Raw genomic sequence first — 26,930 nt, forward strand, 5'->3', positions numbered from 1 at the left:
ATAACTAACCGAAAAGCAAAGCTGTAATGAAGAAAGATGCATAAAGGGGTTTTCTGACTTGCTCAATCTGATGGAGGTAGACCTTTACCTTTAACGATGAGTTGATCACCGGGGGTCTCACTTAGGCACCACTAAGCAATTAACTGAATTCTGTGGGGAGCCCCGGCAGCAAATGTTCTGTTTAGCACCAACTCTGGAGAGATGAAGCATTGCACAAGTGATTAAAATCGCTGGGCTGCCCATCTCATTTATGGATGTGACAGGTTCTCCGAAGTAGGAGCTTATTTATTTGTAGAGCACCGTTTATTCCATGGTTCAGTACATGAGGAGGGGTTACATACAAAATGTATAAATTACAATGAGCAAAATAAAAATTACAGACTTGTACAGAGGGGAGAGGGCCCTGTCCTTGCAAGTTTACAGTCTACAGGATAATGGGGAAGGAGACAGTAGGTCGAGAGCTTGCGGCAGCCCCGATAGTGGTGAGGTGGCAGCGGGGTCATTACAGTCTGTAAGATGTATTGAAGAGATGGTTTTGCAAGTTTCATCTGAAAGTTCTGAATGTAGTGAATAATCGGCCATGTTGGGTCACAGAGTTCCAGTGGATGGGGAATGCTCGGGAGAATAGTTGGAGGTGATTGAGTGAGGAACCTATGAGTGTGGAGGAGTGAAGGACTGGAGATTACGTGTGGGAAGATTTTAAAGGATGTATGGAGGAGAGAGATTATGGACGACTTTGTAGGTCAGTATTAGTAGTTTGACCTAGATACGTTGGGGAACTGAAAGCCAATGAAGGGATTTGCAGAGAGGAGCAGCAAGGAGAGAGGTGGATTAGTTGGGCATCTGAGTTAAGGATGATCTGGAGAGGTGCTAGAGTGTTAACAGGAAGACCACAGAGGAGGTTGTTGCAGTAGTCGAGGCGGGAGATGATGAGGGCATGCACTATCATTTTAGTAGATTGAGGGTTGAGGAAAGGACAGATTCTGGAGATATTTTTGAGTTCGAGGTGGTAAGAGCTTAGATGTACTTTTTGAAGGACAGGGAAGAGTCGAGGGTTACTCCGAGGCAGCGGACTTATGGTACAGGGGGGAAAGCATGATAATATTTATTGTGATGGGTAGTGGAATTACTGTAAGTGGAATGGAGGAAATGCTTCTTGTGGCTGGTCTACATTGCGGTTCTTTAAACGTTAATCTTCAGTTTAAACTTTGTCCTTCAAGCACAATACGATCTTTGTCTTAATCACTTGACAAGTCCATCACAAAGCAGCCACATCCAATGCTTGCGTCAGTTTTGTTAAAACAAGCTGAAACTTCTAATGATCAGACAAGTCAAACAGTTGGAGAGTCCTTTGGTTCTGTGGCATCGCTGCATTTTATTTTGGTCAACCATTGAGTGGCTTGATGTCATTTGACTTTTAATCATCGTATAGGAAGACCATTCCTTCCAAAATGACTGCTGCAGCCAATCGAGAAGGAAGGTTCCTCTGACCTTCTGCAGCCAATCAAGAAAGTTCCTTGTGGCTCATAGAGAAAATGACCTCTGCAGCTAGTTGAGAAGGTTCCTTGTGGCTCATAGAGAAAAATGACCTCTGCAGCCAATCAAGAAAGTTCCTTGTGGCTCATAGAGAAAATGACCTCTGCAGCTAGTCGAGAAGGTTCCTTGTGGCTCATAGAGAAAATGACTTCTGCAGCCAGTCGAGAAGGTTCCTTGTGGCTCATAGAGAAAATGACTTCTGCAGCCAGTCGAGAAGGTTCCTTGTGGCTCATAGAGAGAATGACCTCTGCAGCCAATTGAGAAGGTTCCTTGTGGCTCATAGAGAAAATGACCTCTGCAGCTAGTCGAGAAGGTCCCTTGTGGCTCATAGAGAAAATGACCGCTGCAGCCAATCGAAAAGATTTTCTGGCTCCAAGAGACAATGACAACTGCAGCCAATCACCTGATTCTACATTCACTGGAGGAGGAAGCTATGAGACTGGCCGAAGACATCAGCAACAGAACTAAGGAGCAAAGGGTTGCATTTTAAAATAAGTAGTGATCAAACCCATTCAAATAAACTTTTAGGAATTGAAGATGGGAAAATAATATAACTTTTCCTATTTGTGAAGGCAGAATATCCCCAATTTGCGATATTTTCTGCATTTTGGTGGCCACTTCCACATCTCCTTCCCGTCTACAGCCGGCGTTGGGGAACGGAGTAGTGAAGCGGTGTGTGCCGAATGCTGTAGTAAAGGCTGCTGCACCTGTAATAACAGAAGCGCCGTGCTGAGGTTGCGAGCGGCTGGGAAGAAAGCACAGTAATGCGATTTAAAGGTCACTGGATTATTTTAGGTTTATCGAAATGTTCTTTCACATTCACTGTACTGTAAAATTCTGTCAGCAGTGAGATTTAACACTGCCGCAGTGTCAAGTGAGGAAAATGTTAATTGCACACGTGAAAAACAATTATTTTCCGAATGAGGGGAAAGGTCCTGGACACGAGCGGCTTTTAAAAGAGCATTACGCGTGCAGTAAATGTTACGTCCCGAAAAATGCAGCATTTAATGCTCAGAGCTGTAAACAGAAAAAGCGGTAATTTGTACAGACGTACCCGTGCCATCCAGAATAGATTTACATCCATGCGAAAGGCGCTGATAGAAAATATAGATCCCACTGGATTCTTGTGAGATCCCACAGCTGAAGGCAGGTGATCTCCTACAGATCTCTTTGGGGTCTCCCAAATCCCCTGCTTCCTGCTGCCGTTATATATAAAAAAAAATGACATTTTCTTCATCTGATCCTATTTTTCTTTAGAGATCAGCGGCGTCAGACTGTGCACGGCCACTTATAACTGTCTGTTACTTTTAAAGGGAATCTGTCTGCAGGTTTCTTCTATATAATCTGACAGCTGCATGATGTAGGGGCAAAGACCCTGACTCCAGCGATGTGATACAGTTATGATACAATCACAGTTTTCTCTGCTGCAGATCTAGCAGAGCTCGGAATGTTGAGCCCTGTATAACCCCGCCCACACCACTGATTGGCAGATTTCTGTGTACATTGTATAGTAACAGAAAGCTGATCATCAGTGGTGGGGTGTGGTTGGATTAGGAGGCATGAGGACAGTTGTCCAGTAGTGATCATCTCCTGCTGATAAAACACTGATTGTATTGAAGCAGCAAAACACAGCACACTAAGTGACGTCGCTGGAATCAGGGTGTCTGCCTCTACATCATGGTGCTCTCAGTTTACATAACAAAATCTTGCTGACAAATTCCCTTTAAAGGTGTGAGGGTCAATAATATGTTACTTACATTGCTACGAGATTTACACCTGTATATCAGAGCTCTACGAGGCCATGCTGCCATCTATGTATTGTCCAATGCATATTCTTTTGTGCAGAAAATCTGCATTTAAAGAAAACCTGTCATATCAATCAGTTCCAATCAGTCCTGTGGGTGTGTACGGACCGACCTCAGTGACTGCTGTGAGCTCCGCTAACCCAGCCTCTCTGCCTTTGATTGATGGGCTGGGTTAGGAAGCTGGAGGATGGTCCATACATACCCATTAGACCGCTTGGCGTTTATTCCCCTGCAGAGGGAGAGGTGTATGAAGAGAATTTTATGGTACGCCGGGCTGCAGGGGTGTATGATTACAGCGATGTCATTTACTGGGCTACTGGGTGCAGTTTTGATAGAATCCCTGTTTTCTCTGCTGTAGGTGTAGCTGTGCTCTGACTACTAAGCTGGGTATAACCCCGCCCACATCACTGATAGGCAGCTTCCTGTGTACACTGTACATTGCTGCCAATCAGTGGTGGGGGCGGGGTTACACAGATTTAGCTGGACTGCCTTGCACGTGACACCTAGTCCTGCAGTGATTATCTCCTGCTGTTAAAACACTGATAGTATTGAAACTACATCAAGCTGCTGAGCATGTCATACATTCTTGGAATCAAGCACTCTGTAAAGGGGGGTCCTCTGTGCAGGATACACTCTTGGCTAAAATGGAGAGTAGTAACAAAATAGTGTCCCTCTGCCTTATACAGACAACCCATTGAGTTCTATAGGAGTCGTGTGTCGTAGAAAAAAAATAAAAATCCATAAAGACGTATCTGGAGAGGGGACATACCACCCTCATATTGAATATATGGGATTAATTCTAACTGGGGAAGTGACAGAGAACTGACACTTCAACCTCCATTGAAGTAAGACCAGGTAAGTACAAGAGGAGATCTGCTCTGAGAACCAGCTACCAAGGGTAGGATTTGTTTACTCAGAAGTGGAGAAGTATGCTTCTGATGCAAGAGCTTTCTCTGTTCAAAGCACTTGTCCCCAGACTTTCTGGAGCCAGTGGTCCGTGATGAATATTGGGGTTTGTATCAATTCGATATTTATGGGAGGTATATTTTCGGCGTCGTAGGGAAGGGCCGAACATAACGCATTGACTTACGGCACCATAAGGCCATTCTAACACCCCCAATTTAATATCAGTCAGATGGATGATGCTATCCATGCCATGTTTCATCTCTATATAAAGGTAAAATCATGATAGGAAACATGACAACGATATCTCCCGCCAGGGGCAAAGATCTCCTGATAGTTGGGTATCTCCTAAACTTCTAAAAGACCTAGCACATCCCACAACCAGCACCCCCCCATGATCTCAACAAGGGGAGGTATGTGGGCGTAACCTTGATCTAATAAAAATCACACTTTGATGGATTTTGGTCATTGGTCAGTCCTGGAACGTACAACTTGCTGTCCCTCTCTCCAATAAGCTCAGAGCTGTTTCCGTGACACCGTGTAATACGTAATTCGTCCTGTGGCGGCACTGCAGATAAATTGTCCACTTACTCCCGTGTTTCCAGACAGACTGCAGTTGATTCCACAATGACACCTTGTGATCAACTTATCAAGGGCCCTTGTAATAAGTATAGGGCTAGTCCATAGATTTTAAAGTCGTAACTTTTCCGAGCCATATGATTCCTGTATACAGATGTTTTTACGTTGCCCATTTGATCAGTCTGGTAAGCAAAAAGCATCGGATCGTTAGGCCCAAATGGAAAATGAGTTATCGGCATCTGTGGCTGGCGTTGGTTCCTTTCTTTCTCTTTTCTTTTTTTGCTTCCGTTGTTTTTCTTATCTTTTGTTTACATTTCCGTCGTAGCTTTGAAGCCGGCGAGTTGAAGATTGTCGCCTGGAACGAGCAGGAACACCGCGAGAAAGACTGGTGCGAGGAGCCGCGGTGCAAGTAAGTCCAGAGCGAGGCGCAATTGAAAGGAGCACATCTGACGCGCGCTCATACATATTTAAATGACTGTTTTTATGTTTTCCACTCAATATGTTAATACATTTTAATAGAAAGAAGCGAGACACATCAAAGAAAGGAGCGGAACATTAGCAAGCATTAAGAATAGGGGCCTTCTCGGCAAATCCCATCCCTTCCGCCATCGCCCTTTGTTACTTTTACAGCACTAAATTGCTTTCCTTTCTTTGGAGCGCTAAGCCAGACTCTCGATTAAATAAGTATGAGGAGCACACACCGCTTCAGGGGCATGAATGCAAAAAACACTTTTATTAAAAGCCGTTCAATCACTTCCCAATCATGGATGCAGGATTGTCTCAAACAAATGCCACCTGATGAAGAGCGGGCACGGAAACGCAGCGACGGCAGCTGGTGCCCCCTCTATACATAGTGAGCAGGCAGAGGTCAAGTGGCTCCTCAGCCAATATCCTACATGAAATTCTCTGCTTATAGCTCGTGGGTTTTTTTTCTTTTTTTTTTTTTTTTTTACATCAAATCCGTGCTTAAAGGGATTGTCCAATAAAGAGATGGTTTTTTTTTTAAAACTATTATGTAGACAAAAGTCTCCATTTAGGAAGTCAACCAGGCAGCTCTTCTTATAGCCTTTATGTCATCAGATCTGTGTGTGAAGGGGGCTGGTTGAGTATTTTATTCCAATAGCTAAGCCAGCCCCCTTCTCAGCCTATACATGGTGTTGGTAAATAGAGATTGGCGCTTGTATTCCAATGCGTTACTTTAGTGCTTTTCTTCACCAAAAATGCATAAGCCGGAGAAGGGGGCTGGTTTAACTACTGAAATAAGTCATTCATCCAGCCCCCTTGATAACCGCACAGATGACATAACATAGTATCAAGAGCAAAAATGGAAGAGGCGTTGCTGGCACCTGGGACCGCGTTGATATAGAAAGTTTGTGGCAATAGTGTATTAGCAAGTTATATTCAATCGTATTACGAGTAAATTGGAAGTATTTCTTGGACGACCGCTGTAAAAGCAACGTCATCTTTTAATTTTCTTACGTTTATCAATATAATTTACTTAAAAAAAGTTGCACAATTTTGTAAATACATTACTTGATTTGTACTGATTCTGCTGGTGCAGTCACTGTGTACATATATTTCATTACTGATCCTGTACTGATCCTGAGTTACCTCCTGTATCATACTCCAGAGCTGCACTCACTATTCTGCTGGTGCAGTCACTGTGTACATACATCACATTACTGATCCTGTACTGATCCTGAGTTACATCCTGTATTATACTCCAGAGCTGAACTCACTATTCTGCTGGTGCAGTCACTATGTACATACATTACATTACTGATCCTGTACCAGTCCTAAGTTACCTCCTGTATTATACTCCAGAGCCGCACTCACTATTCTGCTGGTGCAGTCACTGCACATACATTACTGATCCTGTACTGATCCTGAGTTACATCCTGCATTATACTCCAGAGCCGCACTCACTATTCTGCTGGTGCAGGCACTGTGTACATACATTACATTACTGATCCTGTACTGATCCTGAGTTACCTCCTGTATTATACTCCGGAGCTGCACTCACTATTCTGCTGGTGCAGTCACTGCACATACATTACTGATCCTGAGTTACATCCTGCATTCTACTCCAGAGCCGCACTCACTATTCTGCTGGTGCAGTTACTGTGTACATAGTGGGGAAAAAAAGTATTTAGTCAGCCACCAATTGTGCGAGTTCTCCCACTTAAAAAGATGAGCGAGGCCTGTAATTGACATCATAGGTCGACCTCAACTATGAGAGACAAAATGAGAAAACAAATCCTGAAAATCACATTGTCTGATTTGGAAAGAATTTTTGGTGGAAAATAAGTATTTGGTCAATTACAAAAGTTCCTCTCAATACTTTGTTATATATCCTTTGTTGGCAATGACAGAAGTCGAATATTTTCTATAAGTCTTCACAAGGTTGGCACACACTGTTGCTGGTATGTTGGCCCATTCCTCCATGCAGGTCTCCTCTAGAGCAGTGATGTTTTGGAGCTGTCACTGGGCAACTAGACTTCTAACTCCCTCCAAAGGTTTTCTATAGGGTTTAGATCTGGAGACTGGCGAGGCCACTCCAGGACCTTGAAATGCTTCTTACGAAACCACTCCGTCGTTGCCCTGGCGGTGTGGTTGGGATCATTGTCATGCTGAAATACCCAGCCACGTTTCATCTTCAATGCCCTTGCTGATGGAATAAGGTTTGCACTCAAAATCTCACGATACATGGCCCCATTCATTCTTTCATGTACACGGAGCAGTCGTCCTGTCCCTTTGCAGAGAAGCAGCCCCAAAGCATGATGTTGCCACCCCCATGCTTCACAGTAGGTATGGTGTTCTTTGGATACAACTCAGCATTCTTTCTCCTCCAAACAACGAAATGTGTTTCTACCAAACAGTTCTACTTTGGTTTCATCTGACCATATGACATTCTCCCAATACTCCTCTGGATCATCCAAATGCTCTCTAGCAAAGTTCAGATGGGCCCGGACATGTAATGGCTTAAGCAGGGGGACATGTCTGGCACTGCAGGATTTGAGTCCCTGGCGGCGTAGTGCGTTACTGATGGTAGCCTGTGTAATATTGGTCCCAGCTCTCTGCAGGTCATTCACTAGGTCCCCCCATGTAGTTCTAGGATTTTTGCTCACCATTCTTGAGATCATTTTGACCCCACGGGGTGAGATCTTGTGTGGAGCCCCAGATCGAGGGAGATTATCAGTAGTCTTGTATGTCTTCCATTTTCTAATTATTGCTCCCACAGTTGATTTCTTCACACCAACCTGCTTGCCTATTGCAGATTCAGTCTTCCCAGCCTGGTGCAGGGCTACAATTTTGTTTCTGGTGTCCTTCGACAGCTCTTTGGTCTTCACCATAGTGGAGTTTGGAGTGTGACTGTTTGAGGTTGCGGACAGGTGTCTTTTATACTGATAACAAGTTCAAACAGGTGCCAGTACAACAGGTAATGAGTGGAGGACCGAGGAGCCTCTTAAAGAAGAAGTTACAGGTCTGTGAGAGCCAGAAATCTTGCTTGTTTGTATTTGACCAAATACTTATTTTCCACCAAAATTTGAATAAAATATCTTTCCAAATCAGACAATGTGATTTTCAGGATTTGTTTTCTCATTTTGTCTCTCATAGTTGAGGTCTACCTATGATGTCAATTACAGGCCTCTCTCATCTTTTTAAGTGGGAGAACTTGCACAATTGGTGGCTGACTAAATACTTTTTTCCCCATTGTACATTGCATTACTGATCCCGAGTTACCTCCTGTATTATACTCCAGAGCTGCACTCACTATTCTGCTGGTGCAGTCACTGTGTACATACATTACATTACTGATCCTGTACTGATCCTGAGTTACATCCTGTATTATTCTCCAGAGCTGCACTCACTATTCTGCTGGTGCAGTCACTGTGTACATACATTACTGATCCTGTACCAATCCTGAGTTACATCCTGTATTATTCCCCAGAGCTGCACTCACTATTCTGCTGGTGCAGTCACTGTGTACATACATTACTGATCCTGTACTGATCCTGAGTTACCTCCTGTATTATACTCCAGAGCTGCACTCACTATTCTGCTGGTGCAGTCACTGTGTACATACATTAAATTACTGATCCTGTACCAATCCTGAGTTACATCCTGTATTATTCCCCAGAGCTTCACTCACTATTCTGCTGGTGGAGCCACTGTGTGCATACATTACATTACTGATCCTGAGTTTCATCCTGTATTATTCCCCAGAGCTGCACTCACTATTCTGCTGGTGCAGTCACTGTGTACATACATTACATTACTGATCCTGTACTGATCCTGAGTTACATCCTGTATTATTCCCCAGAGCTGCACTCACTATTCTGCTGGTGCAGTCACTGTGTGCATACATTACATTACTGATCCTGTACTGATCCTGAGTTACATCCTGTATTATACCAAAGAGCTGCACTCACTATTCTGCTGGTGGAGCCACTGTGTGCATACATTACATTACTGATCCTGAGTTTCATCCTGTATTATTCCTTAGAGCTGCACTCACTATTCTGCTGGTGCAGTCACTGTGTACATGCATTACATTACTGATCCTGTACTGATCCTGAGTTTCATCCTGTATTATTCCCCAGAGCTGCACTCACTATTCTGCTGGTGCAGTCACTGTGTACATACATTACATTACTGATCCTGTATTATTCTCCAGAGCTGCACTCGCTATTCTGCTGGTGAAGTCACTGTGTACATACATTACATTACTGATCCTGTATTGACCCTAAGTTACAGTTAGGTCCATATATATTTGGACAGAGACATTTTTCTAATTTTGGTTCTAGACATTACCACAATGAATTTTAAACAAAACAATTCAGATGCAGATGAAGTTCAGACTTTCAGCTTTCATTTGAGGGTATCCACATTAAAATTGGATGAAGGGTTTAGGAGTTTCAGCTCCTTAACATGTGCCACCCTGTTTTTAAAGGGACCAAAAGTAATTGGACAGATTAAATGTAACGGGTCTGGGAGGCGGAACCTCTGAGCTACTATACAAGGGGGCGGTCCTTGTAAGGGAGCGGGTGGCGACCAGGGTAGACGGGCAGGCAGTCACAGCAGGTGACTGGGACAGTCACTGAATGAACGGACTGGAGGTCACGGCAAGTGACCGGGGCAGTCTCTGGATGAACGGGCAGGAGGTCACGGCAAGTGACCGGGGCAGTCTCTGGATGAACGGGCAGGAGGTCACGGAAAAGTGACCGGGGCAGTCTCTGGATGAACGGGCAGGAGGTCACGGCAAGTGACCGGGGCAGTCTCTGGATGAACGGGCAGGAGGTCACGGCAAGTGACCGGGGCAGTCTCTGGATGAACGGGCAGGAGGTCACGGCAAGTGACCGGGGCAGTCTCTGGATGAACGCGCAGGAGGTCATGGCAAGTGACCGGGGCAGTCTCTGGATGAACGCGCAGGAGGTCACGGCAAGTGACCGGGGCAGTCTCTGAGTAAAGGATTGGTACGACCTGTGGCGGCAGATGATAGACGTGAGCTCCCAGGTGAGCAGGCAAGAGTCTCTGGATAATCGGGTGGTCACAGCATGTGACGGCGGAGCCTCCAGGAAGACCAACAGACAGGTAGCAGATGAGCGCTCCCAGGTGAGCGGGCAGGAGTCTCTGGACAGGCGGGTGGTCACAGCACGTGACGGCAGAGCCTCCTGGTAGGCTAGCAGACAGGCAGCAGATGAGCGCTCCCAGGTGAGCGGGCAAGCTGTTCCTTAGACAGACTGACAGGAGTTGGAAGGCAGACTGTCAGACCTCAGGCAAGCAGGCAGGTAGAAGATGTGCGCTCCCAGGTGAGCGGGCAGGCTGGTCCTTAGACAGACTGACAGAAGTTGGAAGGCAGACCGTCGGACCTCAGGCTAGCAGGCAGGTAGCAGGATATCAGGCTGGAATTAGACAGCAGACTGGCAGGAATCTGGCAGGTATCTGGCAGGAAACTGGCAACAGGACCTGAGGGCTGAAGCAGAGTAGTGAACAGTGCTACAACATTGCTCGGGCACCTCCATTTTGGAGGAGGTGCCTTTTATATGGGAGGTCCTCCGGCAATTGGCCGGGGACTCCTTAGGACGGCACGCGCGGTCCCTTTAAGAGAGGGGGAGCGCGCGCGCGCCCTAAGCACACTACCGGGGAAGGAGCGCGTGCCGGAAGCAGCGGGGAGAGAAGCGCTGGAGGACGCCGCGCCAGGAGTGGGGAGGTGAGAGGGACGGCGTCTCTGCCTAGAACGGGGCAGAGACGGCGATGCTACAGTACCCCCCCCCCTTTAGGCCCCCTCTTTTTTTGGTCAGAAAGAAATTTCTCAAGGAGAAGCGGGGCGTTGATGTTCTCCCTGGGTTCCCAAGTTCTCTCCTCAGGACCAAACCCCTTCCAATCTACCAGAAAAAAGGTTTTTCCTCTTACCCTCTTGGAGGCCAGAATACTCTCTACCTCAAAGATGTCATCAGCGGAAACCGGAGCAGGAGGGGCACCTGGATTTTTGGAAAAAGAGTTAAAGACAACGGGTTTGAGGAGAGATACGTGGAAGGAGTTGGGGATCCGTAGGGTGGCCGGGAGTTTTAATTTGTAGGCCACAGGGTTAATTTGCCTGAGGACTTCGAAGGGGCCGATGAATCGAGGACCCAACTTGTAGGAGGGTACTTTGAGCCGCACATGTTTGGATGAGAGCCAAACCTTGTCTCCCGGACGGAATTGGGGCGGATCCAGACGTCTCTTATCAGCATATCTCTTCATCCGCTCAGAGGAGAGAAGAAGAGCGGACCTGGTGCTCTCCCAAATAGTAGAAAATTCGCTGACAAGAGACTCCGCAGCAGGGTTGTCCACAGAAACGGAGACAGGAAGTGGAATCCGGGGATGTTGGCCACAGACTATAAAGAACGGTTGTTATAAGAGAACTCGGCCCATGGTAGGAGATCCACCCAGTCCGAGTGGTGAGCATCAACGAAGTGCCGGAGGTAGCTGGACAAGATCTGATTGATCCGCTCCACTTGACCATTGGACTGAGGGTGGTAAGCGGAGGAGAAATCCAGGGTAATGTCCAGCAGCTTACATGTGGCTCTCCAGAAGCGAGAGGTGAACTGAACCCCACGATCCGACACGATGTGGAGGGGCAGACCATGGAGACGGAAGATGTGGCGGATAAAGTCTTTAGCCAGCTCAGGTGCAGACGGAAGACCAGGCAGGGGAATGAAGTGGGCCATCTTAGAAAAACGGTCAGCGACAACCCAAATGACAGTACAACCGGCAGAAACTGGAAGGTCGGTGATGAAGTCCATAGCGATGTGTTGCCAAGGAGCAGCAGGTACGGGAAGGGGCAGGAGATGGCCGGCAGGTAGATGTCGGGGAACTTTGTTACGGGCACAGGATGAACAGGCCGCGACGAAGTCTACCACGTCCTTACGCAGGGTAGGCCACCAGTAATGCCGGGTAATAAGTTGGAAGGTCGTCTTTTGGCCAGCATGGCCAGCTAGTTTAGAAGAATGTCCCCAGCGAAGAACCCTCTCCCGATCTGGCACAGCTACGAACGTCTTACCGGGTGGAAGACGAGTCAGATCCAAGGGGGCCACATTCATCTCCTTGGAGGAGTCGATGATGTGCGTAGGTTCCTCCTCTTGATCGGAGGACAAGAAGGACCGGGACAAGGCATCGGCTTTGACGTTCTTGTCCGCCGGACGGAAATGAAGAATGAAGTCGAAGCGGGCAAAAAACAACGACCACCGGGCCTGGCGAGGATTGAGTCTCTGGGCATTTTGGAGATATGCCAGGTTTTTGTGATCAGTGTAGATAATTACCGGGTAGAGAGCCCCTTCAAGCAGATAGCGCCACTCTCCCAGTGCCAATTTGATGGCTAGCAATTCCCGGTCTCCAATGGAGTAGTTGCGCTCCGACGAGGAGAAGATTTTGGAGAAGAAGCCGCACGTTACCATTCTCCCGGTAGAAGACTTCTGGGTGAGCACCGCTCCGGCTCCGGAGGAGGAGGCATCAACCTCCAGGTAGAATTGTTTATTACAGTCCGGACGGTGCAGGACGGGAGCAGAGGCGAAGGCTTTCTTTAGGGAAAGGAAGGCCTCCTCGGCTTCAGGAGACCATGTCCTGGGGTTAGCCCCCTTACGGGTAAGTGCAGATATGGGAGCAGTCCGAGACGAGAAGTGTGGGATGAAAAGACGATAATAATTAGCGAAGCCCAGGAATCGCTGTATCGCCTTCAAACCTTCAGGACGAGGCCATTTTAGAACGGAAGAGAGCTTCTCGGGATCCATTTGCAGACCTGTTTGGGAGATGACATAGCCCAAGAACGGAAGGGAGGTCTGATCGAAGAGGCACTTCTCGTATTTGGCGTAAAGGTGGTTCTGCCGAAGCCTAAGCAGGACCTGACGAACATCCCTCCGGTGTGTGGGGAGATCCGGAGAGAAGATCAAGATATCGTCCAGGTATACCACTACGCAGGAGTACAGGAGGTCACGGAAGATGTCGTTGACTAGTTCCTGAAAGACCGCGGGAGCATTACAGAGACCGAAGGGCATCACAAGGTACTCGTAGTGACCGTCCCGGGTATTGAATGCCGTCTTCCACTCGTCTCCTTGACGGATACGGACCAGATTATACGCTCCTCGTAGATCCAGCTTGGAGAAGATCCTGGCGCCCTTGAGACGGTCAAACAATTCGGAGATGAGTGGCAGGGGATATTTGTTTTTTACCGTGATGAGATTGAGTCCTCTGTAGTCAATACAGGGACGTAGCGAGCCGTCTTTCTTTTTGACAAAGAAGAATCCGGCTCCAGCCGGGGAGGTAGATTTTCTGATAAATCCCCTAGCCAGATTCTCTTCAATGTACTCAGACATGGCTCGGGTCTCGGCTGCAGACAACGGGTAGATACGCCCACGGGGAGGAGTGGTGCCAGGTACCAGGTCGATCGGGCAATCGTATGGCCTATGGGGTGGCAACGTCTCAGCTTCCTTCTTACCGAAGACGTCCGCATAGGGCCAGTAGGGAGCCAGGAGACCAGGTAAGTTAGCTGGAGTAGGCTGAGGGCGAAGTGGACGGACCGGGACCAGGCAGGTCCTATGGCAGTCAGGACCCCATCGGAGTACTTCACCGGACCGCCAGTTCAATACGGGTTCATGTGTCTGGAGCCAAGGTAGACCTAGCAACAGGGAGTGAGAAAGTCCGGACAGCACATGGAATGAGATCTCCTCAGAGTGCAGCATTCCCACCTGCAGGGTTATGGGTTCGGTGACGAGCAGGATGGTCTCCGAGAGAAGTCTTCCATCCACGGAGGCGACTGACAATGGTTCAGCCAGGGACTTGGTGGGAATATGGTATCTCTCTACCAGAGAGATGAGGTTTCCAGCAGCTCCAGAATCCAGATGGGCGAGTTCAAAGAGACTGTTTTCTCCCCAAGCAATAGAGACCGGTAAGGTCAGAGACTGAGAGGGCTTACTTTTGTCTAGGACGACCTCTCCGAGTGGTCCTAGACACTGGCGTTTCCCGGCTTTTCCGGGCAGGAACGGATGAAGTGTTTCATACTGCCACAATAGAAACAGCTTCCCTCGGCTCGGCGAGATTCTTGGCGAGAACCGACCATCTTGGTCTGGTCGACCTGCATAGGCTCAGGAGAGTGTAGCTGAGGAGAGACGGAGTGAGTGACGGGTTTCTGAAAAGTAGGAGCTAGACGTGGAAACCTCCTCTCACGGGTGACCTCTTTGGCACGCTCCTGGAACCGCAGGTCAATCCGGGTGGCAAGAGTTATTAGGTCATCGAGAGTGGTAGGAATGTCCCGACCGGCAAGTTCATCTTTAATACGGCCGGACAGACCCTCCCAGAAGACGGAAACCAGAGCGTCATTATCCCAGGCCAGCTCCGAGGCAAGGGTACGGAACCATATGGCATATTGGCCCACGGTGAGACTTCCCTGACGGAGGCGTAGCAGAGATGATGCGGATGAGGTCTTCCGTCCGGGTTCGTCGAAGACTTTCCGGAAAGCCATGAGAAAGGCAGGCAAGTCGGACACCAGGGGGTCTCCTCTCTCCCATAGAGGATTTAGCCAGGCCAGGGCCTCTCCGGTGAGATGGGACATGATGAAGGCAATTTTGGCCCGGTCGGAGTTAAACTGGTGAGACAGGAGTTCAAAGTGCAGGGTGCACTGATTTATGAAGCCCCGAGCCTGGGCGGAGTCGCCTCCGAAACGAGGAGGTGCAGAAAGCCGGGGTCCGGGGTAGGATACCATGTTATTAGTGGGCAGTGGAGCTGCCGGATTGCGAGTCATGGCACTGGCGGTGGTTGCAGGCAGAGCAGTCAGAGTGTCCAGGCGAGAATTGACATTCCGCAGGTGACCCAGGATGGACTCCTGTTGGGACCTCTGACGGGACAGTTCATGACACAGGTCCGAGAGCGAGGGAGCTTGGGTGCCACCGGGTTCCATGGCCCGAGCAAACTGTAACGGGTCTGGGAGGCGGAACCTCTGAGCTACTATACAAGGGGGCGGTCCTTGTAAGGGAGCGGGTGGCGACCAGGGTAGACGGGCAGCCAGTCACAGCAGGTGACTGGGACAGTCACTGAATGAACGGACAGGAGGTCACGGCAAGTGACCGGGGCAGTCTCTGGATGAACGGGCAGGAGGTCACGGCAAGTGACCGGGGCAGTCTCTGGATGAACGGGCAGGAGGTCACGGCAAGTGACCGGGGCAGTCTCTGGATGAACGGGCAGGAGGTCACGGCAAGTGACCGGGGCAGTCTCTGGATGAACGGGCAGGAGGTCACGGCAAGTGACCGGGGCAGTCTCTGGATGAACGGGCAGGAGGTCACGGCAAGTGACCGGGGCAGTCTCTGGATGAACGGGCAGGAGGTCACGGCAAGTGACCGGGGCAGTCTGTGGATGAACGCGCAGGAGGTCTCGGCAAGTGACCGGGGCAGTCTCTGGGTAAAGGATTGGTACGACCTGTGGCGGCAGATGATAGACGTGAGCTCCCAGGTGAGCAGGCAAGAGTCTCTGGATAATCGGGTGGTCACAGCATGTGACGGCGGAGCCTTCAGGAAGACCAACAGACAGGTAGCAGATGAGCGCTCCCAGGTGAGCGGGCAGGAGTCTCTGGACAGGCGGGTGGTCACAGCACGTGACGGCAGAGCCTCCTGGTAGGCTAGCTGACAGGCAGCAGATGAGCGCTCCCAGGTGAGCGGGCAAGCTGGTTCTTAGACAGACTGACAGGAGTTGGAAGGCAGACCGTCGGACCTCAGGCAAGCAGGCAGGTAGAAGATGTGCGCTCCCAGGTGAGCGGGCAGGCTGGTTCTTAGACAGACTGACAGGAGTTGGAAGGCAGACCGTCGGACCTCAGGCTAGCAGGCAGGTAGCAGGATATCAGGCATGAATTAGACAGCAGACTGGCAGGAATCTGGCAGGTATCTGGCAGGAAACTGGCAACGGGACCTGAGGGCTGAAGCAGAGTAGTGAACAGTGCTACAACATTGCTCGGGCACCTCCATTTTGGAGGAGGTGCCTTTTATATGGGAGGTCCTCTGGCAATTGGCCGGGGACTCCTTAGGACGGCGCGCGCGGTCCCTTTAAGAGAGGGGGAGCGCGCGCGCCCTAAGCACACTGCCGGGGAAGGAGCGCGTGCCGGAAGCAGCGGGGAGAGAAGCGCTGGAGGACGCCGCGCCAGGAGTGGGGAGGTGAGAGGGACGGCGTCTCTGCCTAGAACGGGGCAGAGACGCCGATGCTACATTAAATAATTGTAAATAAAATGTTCATTTCTAGTACTTGGTTGAAAACCCTTTGTTGGCAATGACTGCCTGAAGTCTTGAACTCATGGACATCACCAGACGCTGTGTTTCCTCCTTTTTGATGCTCTGCCAGGCCTTCACTGCGGTGGTTTTCAGTTGCTGTTTGTTTGTGGGCCTTTCTGTCTGAAGTTTAGTCTTTAACAAGTGAAATGCATGCTCAATTGGGTTGAGATCAGGTGACTGACTTAGCCATTCAAGAATATTCCACTTCTTTGCTTTAATAAACTCCTGGGCTGCTTTGGCTTTATGTTTTGGGTCATTGTCCATCTTTAGTATGAAACGACGACCAATCAGTTTGGCTGCATCTGAGCACACAGTACGGCTCTGAATACATCAGAATTCATTCGGCTGCTTCTGTCCTGTGTCACATCATCAATAAACACTAGTGACCCAGAGCCACTGGCAGCCATGCATGCCCAAGCCATCACACTGCCTCCGCCGTGTTTTACAGATGATGTGGTATGCTTTGGATCATGAGCTGTACCATGCCTTCGCCATACTTTTCTCTTTCCATCATTCTGGTAGAGGTTGATCTTGGTTTCATCTGTCCAAAGAATGTTCTTCCAGAACTGTGCTGGCTTTTTTAGATGTTTTTTAGCAAAGTCCAGTCTAGCCCTTTTTCTTCTTGATGCTTATGAGTGGCTTGCACCGTGCAGTGAACCCTCTGTAGTTACTTTCATGCAGTCTTCTCTTTATGGTAGATTTGGATATTGATACGCCTACCTCCTGGAGAGTGTTGTTCACTTGGTTGGCTGTTGTGAAGGGGTTTCTCTTCACCATGGAGATTATTCTGCGATCATCCACCACTGTTGTCTTCCGTGGGCGCCCAGGTCTTTTTGCATTGATGAGTTCACCAGTGCTTTCTTTCTTTCTCAGGATGTACCAAACTGTAGATTTTGCCACTCCTAATATTGTAGCAATTTCTCGGATGGGTTTTTTCTGTCTTTGCAGCTTAAGGATGGCTTGTTTCACCTGCATGGAGAGCTCCTTTGACCGCATGTTTACTTCACAGCAAAACCTTCCAAATGCAAGCACCACACCTCACATCAACTCCAGGCCTTTTATCTGCTTAATTGAGAATGACATAACGAAGGGATTGCCCACACCAGTCCATGAAATAGCCTTGGAGTCAATTGTCCAATTACTTTTGGTCCCTTTAAAAACAGGGTGGCACATGTTAAGGAGCTGAAACTCCTAAACCCTTCATCCAATTTTAATGTGGATACCCTCAAATGAAAGCTGAAAGTCTGAACTTCATCTGCATCTGAATTGTTTTGTTTAAAATTCATTGTGGTAATGTCTAGAACCAAAATTAGAAAAATGTTGTCTCTGTCCAAATATATATGGACCTAACTGTACATCCTGTATTATACCCCAGAGCTGCACTCACTATTCTGCTGGTGGAGTCACTGTGTACATACATTACATTACTGATCCTGTACTGATCCTGAGTTACCTCCTGTATTATACTCCAGAGCTGCACTCACTATTCTGCTGGTGCAGTCACTGTGTACATACATTACATTACTGATCCTGTACTGATCCTGAGTTACCTCCTGTATTATACTCCAGAGCTGCACTCACTATTCTGCTGGTACAGTCACTGTGTACGTACATTACATTACTGATCCTGTACTGATCCTGAGTTACCTCCTGTATTATACTCCAGAGCTGCACTCACTATTCTGCTGGTGCAGTCACTGTGTACATACATTACATTACTGATCCTGAGTTACCTCCTGTATTATACTCCAGAGCTGCACTCACTATTCTGCTGGTGCAGTCGCTGTGTACATACATTACATTACTGATCCTGTACTGATCCTGAGTTACCTCCTGTATTATACTCCAGAGCTGCACTCACTATTCTGCTGGTGCAGTCACTGTGTACGTACATTACATTACTGATCCTGTACTGATCCTGAGTTACCTCCTGTATTATACTCCAGAGCTGCACTCTCTATTCTGCTGGTGCTGTCACTGTGTGCATACATTACATTACTGATCCTGTACCAATCCTGAGTTACATCCTTTATTATTCCCCAGAGCTTCACTCACTATTCTGCTGGTGGAGTCACTGTGTGCATACATTACATTACTGATCCTGAGTTACATCCTGTATTATATCCCAGAGCTGCACTCACTATTCTGCTGGTGGAGTCACTGTGTACATGCATTACATTACTGATCCTGTACTGATCCTGAGTTACATCCTGTATTATATCCCAGAGCTGCACTCACTATTCTGCTGGTGGAGTCACTGTGTACATACATTACATTACTGATCCTGTACTGATCCTGAGTTACGTCCTGTATTATACTCCAGAGCTGCACTCACTATACTGCTGGTGCAGTCACTGTGTACATACATTACATTACTGATCCTGTACTGATCCTGAGTTACATCCTGTATTATACTCCAGAGCTGCACTCACTATTCTGCTGGTGCAGTCACTGTGTACATACATTACATTACTGATCCTGTACTGATCCTGAGTTACATCCTGTATTATACTCCAGAGCTGCACTCACTATTCTGCTGGTGCTGTCACTGTGTACATACATTACATTACTGATCCTGTACTGATCCTGAGTTACATCCTGTATTATGTTCCAGAGCTGCACTCGCTATTCTGCTGGTGGAGTCACTGTGTACATACATTACATTACTGATCCTGAGTTACATCCTGTATTATGTTCCAGAGCTGCACTCACTATTCTGCTGGTGCAGTCACTGTGTACATACATTACATTACTGATCCTGTACTGATCCTGAGTTACATCCTGTATTATGTTCCACAGCTGCACTCACTATTCTGCTGGTGGAGTCACTGTATGCATACATTACATTACTGATCCTGTACTGATCCTGAGTTACATCCTGTATTATACCCCAGAGCTGCACTCACTATTCTGCTGGTGGAGTCACTGTGTACATACATTACATTACTGATCCTGAGTTACATCCTGTATTATGTTCCAGAGCTGCACTCACTATTCTGCTGGTGGAATCACTGTGTACATACATTACATTACTGATCCTGTACTGATCCTGAGTTACATCCTGTATTAAATCCCAGAGCTGCACTCACTATTCTGCTGGTGTAGTCACTGTGTACATACATTACATTACTGATCCTGTACTGATCCTGAGTTACGTCCTGTATTATGTTCCAGAGCTGCACTCACTATTCTGCTGGTGCAGTCACTGTGTACGTACATTACATTACTGATCCTGTACTGATCCTGAGTTACCTCCTGTATTATACTCCAGAGCTGCACTCACTATTCTGCTGGTGCAGTCACTGTGTACGTACATTACATTACTGATCCTGTACTGATCCTGAGTTACCTCCTGTATTATACTCCAGAGCTGCACTCTCTATTCTGCTGGTGCAGTCACTGTGTACATACATTACATTACTGATCCTGAGTTACCTCCTGTATTATACTCCAGAGCTGCACTCACTGTTCTGCTGGTGCAGTCGCTGTGTACATACATTACATTACTGATCCTGTACTGATCCTGAGTTACCTCCTGTATTATACTCCAGAGCTGCACTCTCTATTCTGCTGGTGCTGTCACTGTGTGCATACATTACATTACTGATCCTGAGTTACATCCTGTATTATATCCCAGAGCTGCGCTCACTATTCTGCTGGTGGAGTCACTGTGTACATGCATTACATTACTGATCCTGTACTGATCCTGAGTTACATCCTGTATTATATCCCAGAGCTGCACTCACTATTCTGCTGGTGGAGTTGATGTCACAGCTCACCTCCTCCTCCTGTACAATGACTGATAACACCTCTATATATAGTAGATAACACAGGATCCACCATTCACAATAGGTGATGTGTCAGTTTGCCTAATTCTGATGCTCTCCTCCATGTTGCACTTTGTCCTTCTGGAGCTGCGATGTTTTGGGTGTTTCTGGTGACAAGCTTGTTGACTGTTTCCATTGAGGGCAGTTAGAACTGTGAACAAAGACTCTGGAATTCAATACTAGTTTGTACTTATTTAGAATTATGTGGGACTTAAAGGGAATCTGTCAGCAGGTTTTTACTACCTCATCTGAGAGCAGCATGATGTAGGAGAAGATACTTGATATCAGTGTTGTCACTTACAGGACTACTTTCTGCTGTTTTGGTAATTGTTTTATCTGCTGTAAATATAGCAGTTCTCTGAATGCTGAGCTTTTGTATAACCCCGCCCACACCACTGATTGGCAGCTTTCTGCTTGTGTACACAGAAAGCAGCCAATCACTGGTGGGGGCGTGGTCGGACTACATGGCAGCTGGTTTAGTAGTCCTCTAGTGATAATCACCTGCTGATAAAATAGGTGATTTTATATAAACGGCAGTAAGCAGCTCCGTAAGTGACACATCACTGGAATCGTTGTCTCTGTCTCTACATCATGCTGCTCTCCGATTAGATAACTAAAACCCTTCTGACATATTCCCTTTAAATCTATTAGCAAGTTTTACAGCGTTGCAGACTTACTTGGCAGTCAAATATTGACTGAGATTTTTGAAATTTTGTTAAAGGATATGACCACCTGCCGAGGTATTTTTTTATTTCTTAATTGCATATACTCTGCTCAAAAACATAAAGGGAACACTAAAATACCACATCCTAGATATCACTGAATGAGATATTCCAGTTGCAAATCTTTATTCTTTACATAGTGAAATGCGTTGAGAACAATAAAACATATAAATGATCAATGTAAATAAAAATTAATATCACATGGCGGTCTGGATTTGAAAAGATACTCGAAATCAAAGTGGAAAATCAAATTACAGGCTTATCAGACTTCAGTAAAAATGCCTCAAGACAAGGAAATGCTGCCCAGTAGTGTGTGTGGCCTCCATGTGCCTGTATGACCTCCCTACAACGCCTGGGCATGCTCCTGATGAGGTTGCGGATGGTCTCCTGTGGGATCTCCTCCCAGACCTGGACTAAAGCATCCACCAACTCCTGGACAGTCTGTGGTGCAACGTGACGTTGGTGGATGGAGCGAGACATGATGTCCCAGATGTGCTCAATCAGATTCAGGTCTGGGGAACGGGCGGGCCAGTCCATAGCTTCAATGCCTTCATCTTGCAGGAACTGCTGACACACTCCAGCCACATGAGGTCTGGCATTGTCCTGGATTAGGAGGAACCCAGGGCCAACCGCACCAGCATATGGTCTCACATGGGGTCTGAGGATCTCACCTCGGTACCTAATGGCAGTCAGGCTACCTCTGGTGAGCACATGGAGGGCTGTGCAGCCATCGAAAGAAATGCCACCCCACACCATTACTGACCCACTGCCAAACTGGTCGTGCTGAAGGATGTTGCAGGCAGCAGATCGCTCTCCACAGCGTTTCCAGACTCTGTCACGTGTGTCACATGTGCTCAGTGTGAACCTGCTTTCATCTGTGAAGAGCACAGGGCGCCAGTGGCGACTTTGCCAATCCTGGTGTTCTGTGGCAAATGCCAAGCATCCTGCACGGTGTTGGGCTGTAAGCACAACCCCATCTGTGGACGTCGGGCCCTCATACCACCCTCATTGAGTCGGTTTCTAACCGTTTGTGCAGACACATGCACATTTGTGTCCTGTTGGAGGTCATTTTGCAGGGTTCTGGCAGAGCTCCTCCTGTTCCTCCTTGCACAAAGACGGAGGTAGCGGTCCTGCTGCTGCGTTGTTGCCCGTCTACGGCCCCCTCCACGTCTCCTGGTGTACTGGCCTGTCTCCTGGTGTACTGGCCTGTCTCCTGGTAGCGCCTCCAGCCTCTGGACACTACGCTGTCAGACACAGCAAACCTTCTTGCCACAGCTCGCACTGATGTGCCATCCTGGATGATCTGCACTACCTGAGCAACTTCTGTGAGTTGTACACACCACCTCATCCTGCTGTACCTCTAGGGGTGAAGGCAATGACAAAATGCAAAAGTAACCAAAACAACAACCAAAAAGCATGAGAACAAAGAAATGGTCTGTGGTAACAACCTGCAGAACCGCTCCTTTATAGGGGTGTTTTACTAACTGCCTATCATTTCTATCAGTTGTCTGTTCCATTTGCACAACAGCAGGAGAAATTGACTCATAATCAGTGTTGCTTTATAACTGGACAGGTAGATTTCACAGAAGTATTATTGACTTGGAGTTACATTGTGTTAAGTGTTCCCTTTTTATTTTTTTGAGCAGTGTTTTTTGGGCTAAATAAGGGATTTTTTTTTTCGCAAATGGGTTAAACATTTTGCATCCATTTTTGATTTTTACAGGCTTTTGTTGTCCTGAACATTACTGACTGTAGAATGAGTTAAATGAAAATCTGTCAGTGAGCTTATTCTAAAGAGTTTCTAACTGTTTTTTATGTCTTCTCTTAGTGAATATATGACCATATCAAGGTTCAGCTCAACTTTGATGTGGTCATAAATCTGCACAATCCAATCAGAGTACAGAGAATGGTAGGAAGCTCGCTGGAGGATTATCAGTTTACTCATTCTACAGCCAGCTATTTTCAGGGTAACAAAATAACATGTATATATAGCAAAAGGGTGGTACCCAATAGTAGAATATAATTAGCAGAGGGTAAAACAGTGTGTCTCTATTATAATCTTAATTAAAACCGCTTGGTGCTGGACAATACTGGACACAAAGCACATAAAAGTCACACACGGTGTACTAAATGGAAAAATACAAATGCTAGATCAGCCTAGATGAGACTGACCTAACTAGCATGAGTGGTATTTATTGCATATAATGGAACCCCCAGCAAAATGAGGCCCCCCAACCAAAAATGTGTCAACGGTGGTCGTGAAAGACATTAATAATGTGGAATCAGTGAATATGAATAGCGGTACCAGAACGCCAATAACAGGGCAAAAATATTAAAAGGACTGATTTATTAATATACACACAACGCGTTTCGGTGGACACAGCCACCTTCATCAGGTGTTAATAATGTGGAAGTCACGTGACATGTAACCACCATAGATTTAAAGACACAGTACACACAGACCAATGCACTATATACCTCCACCGGTCGAAAACCAAACGATAATCCGAGTATGATGATGGGTAGTGGTCAGGCAATATCATATACCACTAGAACCATACAAAATCATCAGATCCAATTGTACCAAGAACAAACCAGTGCACATTGAAGGCTACCTGGTCACGGAGTAGCAACAATATATCTATGTTAGTGGGTACAGCCACATCTTATAATATGCTGTACATCCACATAACTACTAGAATTGTGAAAAATAGGCAGGAGACACCCATAGCTTAGTGGAAGAAAATATCTACTTATCTTCCCTATATTGTTAGCAGTGCTCCTGCTTTAAAGGCGGGCTCCCGACGCGTTTCTCCTTTTATCTCCAGGGGAGTGCATAGCCCATTCATAGCCCAAAGTTCTACGTCATCACAGAGGTACATATGCTGGTAAACATTATGCCTGTGTCTTTTATAGGTGCTGACCGCCAGCGTGCGGCATGCTTCCGGGTTGTCATGTGTCAGCTGGGTGACGCACATCCTGCCTAATGTGTAATAACATCCGGTCCTTGTACCGCACCGTGGAACGCATTGTTCTGCGCATGCGCGAGCACCTGCTCAGATCAAAAGCGACTATATCTCAGAGCGCTAGCCATGGAAACCGCTCCAACCATATACATAGACCGCCTAAGGACAAACAACCTTATAGGACAGTACTAATGGGTATATAGATTATATATATTATAATGATCATATGCCACGGGAAAGAGGTCAGTGCCTGGACACGGTAGAGAGACATTCAACGTTAGGGACCATAAGAAAGAAAAACAGAAAAAAATGAGAAACCAGGGAGGTCATCCACACCGGATACCAAGAGAGTATGATTCAAAATACATAACTTAGGAATAAAAAACAAATATTAAGGGTTCCCACCTGTCGTGTCACTTTACTGTTGTGTCATGCGAGCTCAGGGACCCTTAATATGTTTTTTTATTCCTAAGTTATGTATTTTGAATCATACTCTCTTGGTATCCGGTGTGGATGACCTCCCTGGTTTCTCAGTTTTTTCTGTTTTTCTTTTTTTATGGTCCCTAACGTTGGATGTCTCTCTACCGTGTCCAGGCTTTGACCTCTTTCCCGTGGCATATGATCATTATAACAGGCCCACATGGGCGGATATGATCATCTATATACCCATTAGTACTGCCCTATAAGGTTTTTTGTCCTTAGGCGGTCTATGTTTATGGTTGGAGCTGTTTCCATTTCTAGTGCTCCGAGATATAGTCGCTTTTGGTCTGAGCAGGTGCGCGCGCACGAGAGGACTATGGGATCCGTGCTCGCGCATGCGCAGAACCTATTGCCTATTTTTCGCAATTCTAGTAAATCTATGGTGGTTACATGTCACGTGACTTCCACATTATTAATGTCTTTCACGACCACCGTTGACACATTTTTGTTTGGGGGGCCTCATTTTGCTGGGGGTTCCATTATATGCAATAAATACCACTCATGCTAGTTAGGTCAGTCTCATCTAGGCTGACCTAGCATTTGTATTTTTCCATTTAGTACACCGTGTGTGACTTTTATGTGCTTTGTGTACAGTATTGTCCAGCACCAAGCGGTTTTAATTAAGGTTATAATAGAGACACATTGTTTTACCCTCTGCTAATTATATATAACAAAATAACATGTAAGAGCCAAAGAATGCAACATTTTTAATGAAACCCAATTGGAAAAGTATTCATTTTAGCTTAAGATGAATTTATTTAATTAAAAGTGTTGGCAAATGTGTAATATCCTGCGGGATCGTGTTTGCACTAGTATAAGGTGCAGTAAACACCTGGATAATTTGGGATCGGAAGCTTTGCAGTTACATACATGATACGATTTCCAGGTGCCATGTTTATTCTGCACGTTTCTCTCCATCATCCTCTTCAGGTTACAGGTGGAGCCCAGTTCTCCGGATCTGGCCGAGTTTCTGTACGAGGAGCAGTCAGAACTTCTGCTGTACAGAACAGACTGTTTATCCATCGATATCGTGAAGAACTGGTACTGGCACAGAGCCGAGGGGATGGAGGATTACGCCAGACAGGTAAACCGCTTCCGTCTCTGAAACCTAGTTACAATCTTTGTGAGGAAGGCTCTTCTACTTGCGAAACGTTGATCATCTTTTCTCCTGATACCAGAAACCTCTTCCCACCATCTACTGACCGGTTCTGCCGGATTGGGAGCCATAAGTACTCGCTAGGTCTTTGGAAATGGGCAGAAACCTGCAGATCTTGGCAGAAATCGCTCAGATTTTGCTTGTAGTAACCTACATGACACAAATCCAACACATGTGAACAAGTCTGATGGGCGGCTCCATTAAGCAGCAGTTTATTGGGTCTTGGTGTAAATTATTTCTGGCCAGCAGCCCCACTCAGAGTACATGCCGATCTGTAGTAATTGGCCACCAGAACTAAAATTCTATTCACTTCTGTTTGGGTATGGTCACACAGAGTTGTTTTTTTTTTTTATGTGGATTTCTGAGCTGATTCTGCTTTAAAATCCACTTGAAAAAACGCCTTTAATATTATTTGAGTAAGCCTCCAACTCATATGCCTATAGTGCTCTTTTTTTTTTTTGTCTATATGGCAAATTAAGCTGATTCTTGAAGGGTTTCTACTTTAAAAAAAAAAAAAAAAAAAAACACGCCTAAATCCTTTACAGCAGAAAAAATGTTTAATTTCCAAAAAGTGTAAAAAAAAAAAAAAAAAAAAAAATAAAAAAATGAAAGCTTAGCGGCTGATTCCTCACAGTTTGACTGCTTGAAATATTGCAGCATTTTTGCAGCTTTCTAGAAAGCAGCTGCAGCATCTGTGTGTGTCTGTGCCCCTCCTTGTTCCACTCTATTCCCCTGCTCCCGGGGATGCTGACCTGGCCGCTGGACTGTTTAACTAGAGCAGACTTAAACTCTAGTGCAACCTATTGGTAGAAAAAATCCTAAAAGTCAATTCTGACCATTTTAATGAACCTTGCCATGTGTCTTGGGATAAAAGCCAAAACTGATACTCTGTATGCAGGAACATGTTTTGGGGTGTTTGCCCCTCCTCAGTGCGAAGCAATACTTCTGATTTGGCTGTATGAGAGGCTTATGACTGGAATATAAGGGGTTAAATTGCTCTTTGTGGCAAGTGACATATCTGACATACCTGTGTAAGGAGGCTTATGAGCCATGCAATTCTCCTTTGGGAAATTTAAATATGCAAATTGCCTCTTCATAGAGGTAGAGGACTTGATGTCTACTGCCATTAATTGGAAGAAGCAATCCGGGCTAGTCACCCTCCAC

General features: G+C 46.7%; 1 protein-coding gene across 2 annotated transcripts in view; it reads left to right on the top strand.

Annotated features, from left to right (window-relative positions):
* Window positions 1-26,930, top strand: part of NBAS (NBAS subunit of NRZ tethering complex) — a 760,680-nt gene that overhangs the window by 163,036 nt on the left and 570,714 nt on the right. For both annotated transcript variants that reach the window (XM_073674140.1, XM_073674141.1), the window contains exons 22-23: window positions 5,149-5,232; window positions 25,541-25,694. In XM_073674140.1, the coding sequence (XP_073530241.1) occupies window positions 5,149-5,232; window positions 25,541-25,694 (238 nt within the window). The remainder of the gene's footprint in view (window positions 1-5,148; window positions 5,233-25,540; window positions 25,695-26,930) is intronic.

The sequence above is a fragment of the Phyllobates terribilis genome, unplaced genomic scaffold (assembly GCF_046119375.1).
Source record: "Phyllobates terribilis strain yellow unplaced genomic scaffold, ASM4611937v1 Scaffold_3__8_contigs__length_932513732, whole genome shotgun sequence".
Classification (NCBI taxonomy): domain Eukaryota; kingdom Metazoa; phylum Chordata; class Amphibia; order Anura; family Dendrobatidae; genus Phyllobates; species Phyllobates terribilis.